The sequence below is a fragment of the Pomacea canaliculata genome, linkage group LG8 (assembly GCF_003073045.1).
Source record: "Pomacea canaliculata isolate SZHN2017 linkage group LG8, ASM307304v1, whole genome shotgun sequence".
NCBI lineage: Eukaryota > Metazoa > Mollusca > Gastropoda > Architaenioglossa > Ampullariidae > Pomacea > Pomacea canaliculata.
The window spans coordinates 5649092-5661059 of NC_037597.1; the positions used below are offsets into that span (position 1 = coordinate 5649092).

Here is an 11968-nt window from a genome sequence, read left to right on the forward strand (position 1 = left end):
TGTCACTAAAACAAGAGGGAAGATGAACAATAAACTGTTATTTATCACCGTTGCATTATGCCCTGCAACCGATGACGTTAAAGGATTTTTAAGTTGTTGCGACAACAAAATTAAATGTTTCGGTATGAATTACGCTGAAGAAGATCACTAGTAACAAAGGTCACAAAATAGTTAGAAAGATGTAGATAGAAGAACAACGCGAGAACTCGTTTCGGCAGTAAAGGGAGATCACTGTAGATGTAACGGTAACGACTCCAGAGAATAAGGTCAGTGACATCAGGAAAATACTGGAAGATATTAAGTTACCTTGAGAATATGAAGAAATGTTATGATATAAAACTGCAAAAGGGTGATCGTCACTTCAGTTTATTCAATATAGCTCAAGGTCGCTGCCAAAGTGAGTGAAGCCATGAACTTGTATTACTGGACTGCTAGCAGACGATTTTTTTTTCCAGCTAACTACTAAAGCGAGGCTGGTGTATACGAAGCACGGTGGACCACGATCATACTGCCAGTATTCTAGAAAGAGGCTAGTTTAACTTTTCTTTGCAATCATACTGTCTGCATACTTTCTTTAAGTTTAGATATCGTAAGTCTAAAAACTATGAAGTACCCATCACTCAGAAAAAATACCACAGATAGAAGATTTTATCGTGAGACAGAAAATACACTTGCGAACAGTATTTGATGGAAGGATTAACGGACAATGCGTTATTGATTGACAGGAAAATATAATTGGAATGATTTTATTGCTGCTATCTTAGTCTCACAAAACCAGGTATTATATCCAGTTAACCTTTAAATAAGCAACACGCATACACAAGCACACACACACACACGCACTCACACACAGGGTCGCGTAACTACGATCTGTGCGATGCAGTTACCCCATTGAAAGTTTTGAACAACAGCACTTGGACAGGCCTTTTCATCACAATCGAACACGTTCCCCATCGACTGAAATGCAAACATTGAGAGCTTTAGGTGAAGGACCATCGTATCTGACAAGTACACGACCCGGATCTCTCTAGCTTCACCTTGCTTTTGGTTTTGTTTCTAAAATAAATGTGTGGAGTAGAGAGAAAACTACATCAATAACTGCATTCGATGTTGTGACAACAGCAGACAACGACTACTGCTATGCGACTGCTTTTCAAACATCCAGCATTGCTGTTAAAACAAAGGAGTACTAACATCAGGGATGTCGACATCACGCAGGTTGTCGATGACTCAGCGGAAATGCAGGTCGTCTTAAATGATGGACGAAGACGGCCTGATGGCTTGTGTGTGTACACAGGTTGCTGTTGTAAACATGTTGAACGGTAAGCTGTCAATAGTCAATAAGAAGAGTGGGGAAGGTGAAGATATTATCCGCTGGTGTTTTCAGCTCGAAGCAATGGTGACACCAGCTTGTAGGTAGCTGTAAACTAGGGGAAACATTAACTTATAGGTAGTTATGGTGACACCAACTAGTAAACAGCAGTAAACACGAGGTAACACTATCTCAGGGGTATCTATGAACCGGTCTTATTTCCCCAAGGACAGACAATTACAGAACTCAACGGATGTTGCCACTTCATGAAAATGCATTCTTTATCATAACAATGTAAGAGGATAATATATATGGCCAAAAAAAAAAAAAAAGAAGAAGAAGAAATATTGCACTAGACACCGCTTTCAAACAATAAAAACAAAACAAGAGACCAACAAAACAGAAAAAAACACACACAAGTGTTGTTGTCATAAACAATTACAGATCAATATTAATATCACAGGTAGTCCTTGGTCGGACTAAAGAATGTCGATAGTGTTATACATAAACCATACACCACAGTTCAGTCCAACAGGACCTATTGAAACAGTTTCTGATCAATCCTCCACGTGCTCAAGTTTCTGAGTTGCTTATCGACAGCAGTGTCATCAGTTTAAATTATTAACCCTTCCATTCAATACACTCGAGGAAACGGAGCAATGGGGCTGTCGTAGTTGTATGAGGATTTTGAGCCTCATAAATATAGTCAGGACGACGACGACAACGACGATGATGATGATGATTCAATTGATAGGTTGGGGATATTGGAAACTCCTATTGGTTCGCAAAAAAATTTAAGAATTATAGATAGATAATAAAGAACTTTTTCCCTTTCATTTATTGGTTTCAATTTTTATTACCATAAAAGCAATCTTCTGATTGTAATACTGAAGTCAAAGATTGAATGACCGAGAACAAAATTTTAAAAAGTGGACGACCTCTTCTGCTCGAAAAGAAGAAACAGAAGAAGTTACAACTGTCTGCCAGTCTGCGTATTATCACCTCCGTAAGATCAGCGCCATCCGTTACATTGTCTCTACAGGTGCTACCAACACTCTTGTCTGTGTGTTTGTTTTATCTCGGCTTGATTACTGTAACTGCTTGCTCGCAGGCTACCCCGTATACATAAATCATAAACTACATAAAGTGCAAAACTCCGCTGTACGTCTGGTGCCTAGAACCAGGATACGGGACCATGTCACTCCTCTCCTTCGTTTGCAATCAATCTCCCTTTGAATTATTCAGTACAAACTGTCCGTGCTGTGTTTCATTTTTTTTTTGCTCTGACTACTTCTCGGATTTCTTTTTCCTTTATATCGAATCTAGACAACTCCGCTCTTCGTCTGATAACCGTACTCTCTCTATTCCTTTCTTCATAATAACAACGTATAGTTAACGGAGTTTTAGTTACTGTGCTGCAAACCAGTGGAACTCTTACCTTCCATATCCGACACCTACCCGCTATCGAATATTTTTCAAACGTGCACTAAAGGCGCCTCTATTCTACGATCATTGCTTCTCACACCAGTAAACATTGCTGTCAATAGTTGTGATTATAGTCTGTTGACTAGTCCACCTGCTTGTTTTCTTCTGGAGATTTAGAGCACTCTCAACACTTATTGCTTGTTTCCTGATTGCTCTTTGTTTTATGTTTGTCTTTTAATATTTGTCTGCATAGTTGTTTATCCTTCCGTCCTTCGTATTCTGTTCATGTCTCATCCTTGGCTTAAGCTCTCGAAGCATGTTCCTTCCTTAGCTTGATTATAAGCAACTTAAATCACACTTCTTTATTATTAAGCGAGTATATAGTTGACCCCACCCAGACCTTCGCACCTACACAGGTATTTATGCGCCACAACTTACACGTTTTCTTTGATAACAATGGCGGCTAACACACATGTGACTATAAAAATGTAGTTTTGTGGATATACAACAAGCAACGGATGTCATTATATCTGCGGCTGTAGTCAAATGTACTCTGGGTTGTGGGTGAATAGCCTAAGAGTCGTTGTCCTTTTGGCAGGTAAGTGGTCAAATTAACCGGTGACTGTAATGCTCCCCCAATTGATTCAGCTGTAACTGGGTAGAGGGTTGGACAAGGTAAGGGAGCAAGGGAGAGAATATTTCCTGCTCCAACACGAACGCTTTTGTCCCCGGCGCAAGCACGCGCTGTCTCTCTTTTGTCAGGTGACTGGATGCAGCGCTGGCTCCACCAAAAGTAAACAACGACTGGCTGCTGCTTTGTCCCGGCCCGTTCTATCCATCTTTATGATGAGGCTCCAAGCAGATTTTAGTCAATATTGAGGACGTCGACGATAAGTTTTGTATCGCACAGGAGAGATTATCTGCTACAGACATCAACACACTTTGCCTTATTTTTCTACAAACTAAACAGTGATTTTCACCGATGTCTTGGCATTACTAAACTGTACTGAAGAGACCATGTATCAGAAACTCTTTGCTTTGGTACTTGTCTGTTATGTGGCTGAGATGTCCATGTCATCTCAGCTGCAAAGTCAGAGAGAGGACGTGATGGGGACGTACTTTCTCATGAACAGGTATCAGTGTGAACGACTTTGTTGGTACCGGAAACTGTGCAAGACCTATTCTTACATCTACAACAGGACCCTGGCCACTGATGGTAACTGTGTTCTACATGCTTACAATATCACATCAGACACTACAAGTGGAATGGCTAATGAATGGTTTGAAAGGAGCGCTGACTGGGACAAAACAGTATGTACTGGTCTTATCTCTTTTAAAATTAATTATTGTTCGAAGCGTTCTTTTCGAGTTAACAGGTTGACAGTACCCTTACGAAGTAAAGAAGCACAAATTTCAATCCATAGTCTGATCGCTGTTTAATGTGTCTTTCCAAATTCTAAATAATTGATCGCTTTCCTTTCTGAAGATGAGTCCAACTGTACCACTACGAAATTCAATGGTTTCAGGTGTCCCACTTTCATCGTACATTGTGATGCCAAACCTTTTGTCACTATGTTTTTGTGTTGATGGCTCGATAACTGAAGAGGATTCATTTGATTTATCAAATTAAATAATTGATTAAGTTGATTGACCATTCAGATTTCGTAAATAAAATCTTATATTAAGGTTAAGCTATTTGTATTAACTTAGTCCAAATCGTCTAAAACTATGGGTTATTTTACTGAAATATTTTAAAGAAAATAATGTATCTTCGTGAACAGCTCCAAAGCAATGGATGTCGAAACCGCTCCTGCGATGATACTCAGGTGTGCGTGCCCACCTTTGCATTTCCATTCTACAAGTGTCTGCCTTTTGCTGCAGGTAACTATAAACTCGATGATTCTTTGTTGGTTTTTTTTTTTTTTTTGGGGGGGGGACTAGAAAGTGTGATAAGACAAATGAAAAGTTTAAGAAATCAGAGCTGGGTCTGTCGGCTGCGTTTGATACACACGATGTTGACACTAGATCCTTCACCTTGTTTTCGGTCTCTTTGCTAGGCTTTGAACTGGTTTCTGAACTGACTGATCGTTTCTAGTCTGTGGTAGCTGTGAGCACCACATGTTTATAAGACTTTGAAGTACGGGGTACCTTAAGGCTCTGTTTTGGGGTCTCTTTTATTCAACGTGTACATGTTGGTTCAACCATCTGCAACTTAGGCCTTCAGCATCACATGTATTCTGATGATGCACTTTTGCTTCTGTTACTTTTGGCCTCGCTCCTCAGCTGCAGCAGGTCTGCAACACCACACACCACAGACTCCTTAAAAGTCTAGATGTCCTGCATTAACAAACTGAACATTAATGATGACAAAAATAAGTTCTTTCCACTAGCATCTGCAAATGTCCCCTGTTTGCATTACTATTTTTATTTTTAATTTTTCTGGTGCGAGGTCATCTCTTTTCTATCCGGAATCTCAGTGTTATCATTGACACATCATTTGAACATGAATCTCACATAAATGCAGCTCGTGCCACACAGAACGTTGGGTTCCTTTTTCTTCTCAAGTTCCTTTACAATTTTCTTCCATTTCTCTTTGAACTACGTTAGAAGAGTTCTAATCCGACCTTCAACTTTCATAAATTTCTTGCGCAGTTAAGAGTACTTGTCAGTTCTTAATCTTCATCCATGCACTTAGTTCACATCGTGCCATTCTCTTTCTGGCGCTTATGCGTCTTGTACAGAAGTCAGTTCCTTTGTAGTGTACAACCCATTGGCTCATATCCACGCAGAGAAATGAGCTTTAAAATTCAATGATGATGATGATGATGATGATACAAGTTCTTCCTGGTCATTTTGCTCAATTGTCTTATTTTTATCCCTTGTTAAGTGCACGTGATATTTAGAGCCGCCGAAGACTAAAAATAAATGCTGAAGGATTCTGGCAATCTCAAAGATTTTGTGATACCTGTTGTAAATGTAAGTTCTAGGTTCAGCTGAACCATGCACTGAGTGGTTCTGTTTTAAAATGTATTTTTCGTAAATCTTGAATACTGTCTGCAAGCAAGTGTATGAGACTTTGTCGAGTGTTTTCTAACTGAACTCAGAATTTAATGACGCCATTTGCAGAATTCAGTGATTGGCATAGTCCAGCAGCTATTGATTTGTGAATATATTTGATACCAGAATGCCAAGCGCCCTCTCGAGATGACGGCGTCTACAGCGATGTGACACTAGTCCAGGGTCAAAGAACAAACTTCACGTGCAATCCGTCTCTGGTCTGGGCTTCACGTCACGCCGACAAGACGGTCACGTGTCAAGTCAACAGCAAGTACACCGAGCTGCAAGGGACGTGTAAAAACACCACCTACTACTCACCGGTAATGTTTGTATTTGTGTATGAACTACTAGAAGTAAAGAATATTTTTAGAACACTACTAACGGTTACCTGGCGTTGTGTGGGGTACCTTACTTGTGAAAGGTGTAGGATTAGTACGACGGGAAGCAGTCCGAGATGAGATCTGGTCAGGACAACCAATCCTCACTGTATCATTGTGATAGGCACTAACCCCTGGGCCACCTGGACACCTATAAAGGGGGAGGAGAAAAGACAAGAAAATGTTCTTCTTCTTATTATTCCTTTTTAACCCAATTGGATCCGGTTCTGTGCGTCCCTTTCTAGTTGGGACCATACCATGTTAGCCTCCTCCGCCTCGCTGTGGACCGATCTTCTCCATGTCTGTCTAGGTCTCCCAAACCTGCGCCGCCCTTGTATGTTCCAGAGCTTGTTTCGCTCTCAGAAGAAGCTATCATGACTGGCCTGACTATCAACAACAAGAAGACGGAGGTAATGCGGGTCAACAACAAGCAAGAAGACCCGCTCCAACAGCATGGGGGATGTATTACAGAGTCTGATCGTTTCACCTACCTTGGCAGCATAGCCAGCAAAGAGGGAGGTGCAGAGGAAGATATAAGAATCAGAACAAATAAAGCCCGGCTTGCATTCCTGCGACCAGTCTGAAACTTCAAGGCTTTATCTCTACACACTGAAATGCATCTTCAACGGAAACGTAAAGTCAGTCCTTCTATAAGAATTTGAGACATGACATGTGACAAACACCATCACCAACAAGATTCAGACATTCGTCAACAGATGTCTGCGCCACATCCTCAAAATCAGATGGTCCGAGAAGATCTCGAATACAGACCTGTGGAAGGGGACCAACCAAAATCCTGCCAGCCAAGACATCAAGAAGCGGAAGTGGGGCTGGATAGGTCACAAGAAAAGGTGCTCACTGGATACTTGAAGAATTTAGAAAATATGTGGGTCTTAAGACCAGGGTTGAAAACATCGTAGGCTAGGAGTGGGCAAAGAACGGCCCGCGGATGTTTTTGAACCGGCCCGTCTGCCAACATGTGAAGAGCACTAGTTTTCTTTCTTTTTCTTCACCTATGTTCATTTTATGAATACGACTTGTCATAAGGAATAGGCAGCAGGGAACAGTCAAACACAGACAAAGTACACCAATAACAATGCGCCTGATGTAGTCATGAGAGAGCGTCGGTGGCTGCAAGATGTCGCGCACCATGACTATTCGTTTTGTTTCAACATAGTCCAACCAACATTCACCGGTGTTTTGACACAAACACGTTGCTGGCTTTGTGTGTTTGAGTTTCCCACCAATTTCACCCCATATGTAGTCACTGAACATGAATTTTTGTTACCGGCCCGCCGCATAGTTTTGAATTTTGAGTGCGGCCTGTGAAAATAAATTTGCCCACTCCTGGCGTAGGCGGTCAGTGAGGGAAAATCACCAGCAAGTGGACGTGTTCATGATTGAGGTGGGTCGTAAGGTCAGCCCTGGGACGATATTTTAAAAGACCCTGCGGCAACGTGGGAATCTGAAGGACATGCGTCTTGTTTCCAAAATTTTAAAGCGGTATCCATACCCCGCAGATGCTATTTTACCCCAAGAGTCGTAGTGAGAAAGCGGTGGCAAAGCTGTCCTGGAATAAATTCACATGAAGTAGTGTCCACCAGTGTAGCTCGCTGAGGGCATACGAAAGGCGACTTCACGCGTACAGAGGGAAATACAAGCAGCACTGAGTTCTTTATAGTTTGTCCAGCAGGCAACTAAAGAGGTCAGTAAATAGGGTGTTGCTATAGTCCAGTGTGTGAGTGTGTGATAGAGTGTGTGCGTGTATATTTATGTATGTTTTAGACTGTTCAGAGAGAGAATGTGTGTATTGGGGAAAGAGAGAGTGTGAGTTTATGTTTTACACGGTAAGAGTGCATTTCAGAGAGATAATGCACGTGTGCGTGTGTGTACGAGTGTTTGTGTGTCTCAGACAGAGATCTTGACCTAGTGTTTCAAATATCACATGTAATTCGTGTTTTTAAAAGGTTGTTCCATTTAACAAGCCATTGCCAGATGTCGTCGAAGAAGGATGGGAGGCCTGCATCAAGGGCAAATACAACGGAACTGAAAGGTAAAAGCCATATAGAAACTGAAGCACATTTACTTATTGTAGTCAAGAGCCATTGTGTATCATGTAGTGAAGCTAATTTCATCACAAGGACTTAAGAGGTAAAATCACGAATTAAAAGCAGACAGAAAAAAAACCGAAAAGAAGCCGTCAAAGTCTAAGGTTTCACGTTTAACATGTTAGGAGGTTAATACTCGAAATGGGACATAGAACCCCTTCAATTTGATCGTAAACAGAATAAAGATCACATAGTAATTCAGGGCTGGAAGTAAAAGGCTTCCAGGCCAAAGACCTTTTCTTTAAAAACCTTACCAAGTGGTGCACAAGCACAACTACTCAGCCTGCACTAATATTACTTCTTCCTCCTTGTACTTTGTTGTGATTTTACAGGATGAACTTCAACTTCCATGACAGTCAAAATGCCTCATGTGACGATAACCGCGGCCCTGGGAGCATCTACCTTAATCTTGATTTCTGTACGGATTACAGTGAACGTAATAATTCAGTCACTGCGTACACAGCCACTTACAGCCTAGGTAAATGTGACTGGTCACCAAAAAAGGAAATAGGAGATCTTCCACTAAAGCCCAATGACTACTTTGAAATCACTCTCAGGGTTCTCATCAACAGTATAATGGAGGTAAATAATTGTGTTTCAAGGGAAGTAATTAAATGTATGAAATGTGTTTGAAGGGAGGTAATTAAATGTGAGAAATGTGTTTAAAGGGAGGTTACAGACGGTGAAAAAAGAGGAAGGTTGGTAAAAGATTATTTGTATGCATCGGAGGGAAAATTCAAAAAAGCCAAAAGCCTTATAGGCTAGCTAGGTGCATGCAAGAAATGATCGCTTTTTCATGAACTCGAATGACTGATGAATATTTACAAGTAAGCTGTTTTGTTGAACATTTAAAACACGTTCAGCGTTTGTTTGTTTTATTTTTTATACCTATTTAACATTCTTAACAGATGTTCTTTCAGTCTAAGTGTATAAAGCAATCCTCTTTAAACGTTAGTTAAAAATCAGTAAGAGTTATTTTGTATGTTTATCAAATTAAAGCTTTTGTTATGGTTTGATAAAAAAAACCCCTATACTTTGTAAAGAAAAGAATCAGAAATCACGTCAGTTTTTATCAACCACTGCCAAAAAAAAAAATAAATAAATAAAAAAAATTAGTTATACATTTCTGTTTTTCACTAGTTCATTAAAAATGATGCTTCAAAATTCTTTGGAAAGTATTGCAAAGCTTTTGGAACATTCCAGACAAACCATCTGAATCCCTGATGATTACTGACATAACTGGCATTTGGTGCCACAATGTACATTACTTCCAAGTAGCTCCGAAAGATTACTTCTTTGTGTTTCAACATATAAGTTAGTGTACAATCCTGGTTTACCAAATAAAGTTCAATGGAATACGTTGAATTTTACATGTGAAAAATGTTAGTTGTGTCGATACCTACTCGCTTGAGAATATTTTCTTGTTGCTAATCTCTCTAGTCCATGAATTTAGATGAAGGTAACTATTAACCCTACCCACTCATCCCGCAATAGTCACACCGACTGGATGATAATACTGTTTGCATATTATTAATTACTAAAAGGGACAACTAATCACAGGTGAAAATGAAACTTGTAAACATATCTTAATTTAAATAGATTGAACTTCAATTAGATAACTTAATGGTTTAAATATCGTTAATTGGATACTTAATTAATATTATGTACTAAATTAAAATTAAATGTGTAAAGTGCTTATAAAAATCAAGCTTTGTTTTACAGGTAACGCGAAATTAAAACATTTATTAATTACACAGAACATGTTTACTTCTTATCTTATCAGCACAGAAGAGTTAACTTGTCATCATACTTTTACAGATTATGTACAACAATCGCACGACCCAACAACTCAATCTCCTGTCAAACAAGATAAACCTGAAAGGTGCCACCTACCTGGAGATCATACGCGACGTTCAACTTTTCTACGTGGATCTTGGCAGAGGTTGTGACTAACGTTTGAATCCAGATTTCAGGACAACGGATTATCAAACATCTTAGAGAAAAGGACAGTCATTTGCCTGACAAAAAAGAGATGCAATTTAAATTATCACACTTCACATTTTGTTATTCTAGAGCTATTTTAAATTTGTTTGTAAGACCATGATTTTTTCAATGTTTCTCAACATCTTAAGTGAGAATACTCACTCTGCAGATTTTTTATTGATGCACTGATAGCTCATGTTTTTGTCATTGTATCATCTGTTTGCTGACTCTCGTGTTTTTGTTCAACCGACTGTAAATTTGTGGTCTGAAACTCGTATCTACACAGAGAAATGTGCTTTACTAAATGTTGTAGTCATTGTAAAGATTAGGAAATAACTGCACAAGACACTCGAACGTCCTTTAATTTCTTTTATTCTTAAATCTCTAAACTAATTGTAATATTATTTCACTGCCTTGTGTATAGTACGAAAATGACTACATGTAAAAATCAGGAAATTATAAAGACATTGGAAAAAAATCTAGTTCTTTAATTATTTAAGAAAAAAACATATTCTGCAAAACTGGTTAAGGGGAAGTAAATGCTGAGTAAAAAGTTTGTCTGCTGCTTGCCTCCCTTTTCGAATCCTGCTGGATGTCTTGCAGAGAGTTTTTTAAAATGAAGATAAGGATGCGACAGGTGAACAAATATACTTTCAATCACAACCAGTCTCCAAGATTCAAGATCCTTTTGACAGGTGTTAGCCTGAAGTGACCTAACTGTCACAACACTGACGTGCCCTTCAACACATTTCAAGTCGGACGTTAACATGGGAGTGGTTCTCTCATTCATGAGATATGAGATACTTGAGGTGTGATGTTTATCAACCAATCTGATCTTCATAGTCGAGCCAGAAAGATAGGGTTAAAAAGTACAAAATATTAGTTCGCAATAAAATGATGACAAAATCTTTAACTTTAAAGATTGCTTAAAAAATGATAATCACGTTTAGTACGATACTTTCTCTGGAGCTGTATTGCCAAGCGGCCATTGATGTTTAGTAAAAGGTGTCCAAACTTATTCACAGGTTGTTACAGATACAGCCTGAGCTGACCATTGCATATCTATTCTGTTCGAATAACGTTGACATTTCTTTATGATATTTGATGCTAATAGCTACTTGTTTCATTTGTGGTCAATTTGTCTCTTGGGCCTGGGACGATTTGACTTTTCGGACTTGGGAAGAACTGACTTCTGTTGTGTGGAGAAATCACCGGTTGTGAAGCTTTATGCCGAGCCAGCAGCTAAAGTTACATCACAGCAAGGCAGACAGACCAGGAAACAGATTTCACATGTAGATAATGAAGATCGTGCCCGAGACGAGAGTTGAACCCAGGACAGCCGATCTTCACTGTATCAGTGTCACGCACTAACCGTTGCATCCGTTTGAAAGACAGCAGTTAATCAAGCTCCATGTTTGAGTCGGTTGACGGTTTATCAACTGGACTTGTACTCCAAACAACTGAAAATCCCAAGTAACAATTAAAGGCTAATGTACATTATAATAAAAGATTTGTTTGTTTTGCATTACATATATAATTGTGTAAATAATCTTAATGTAAACTTATATATAGTTTGTGAACTACTTACTAGACATGAGCCTTTTTTTCCATACAGCTACCATCTTTCGTTAGAAATAAGTACAAGATAACAAAAACTATACTTTATAAAAATCACATCAGGTAAATGTTTGAAACAATGATCTGTA

The 11968-nt window shown here is 39.3% G+C and overlaps 1 protein-coding gene across 1 annotated transcript; it reads left to right on the plus strand.

Annotated features, from left to right (window-relative positions):
- Positions 1-3610: 3610 nt before the first annotated feature.
- Positions 3611-11280, plus strand: LOC112570918. The gene is made up of 6 exons (XM_025249635.1): positions 3611-4048; positions 4519-4618; positions 5921-6114; positions 8139-8224; positions 8612-8861; positions 10098-11280. The coding sequence occupies exons 1-6, from the start codon at positions 3755-3757 to the stop codon at positions 10230-10232; spliced, it is 1059 nt and encodes a 352-aa protein (XP_025105420.1). The 5' UTR covers positions 3611-3754; the 3' UTR covers positions 10233-11280.
- The last annotated feature ends 688 nt before the right edge of the window (positions 11281-11968 follow it).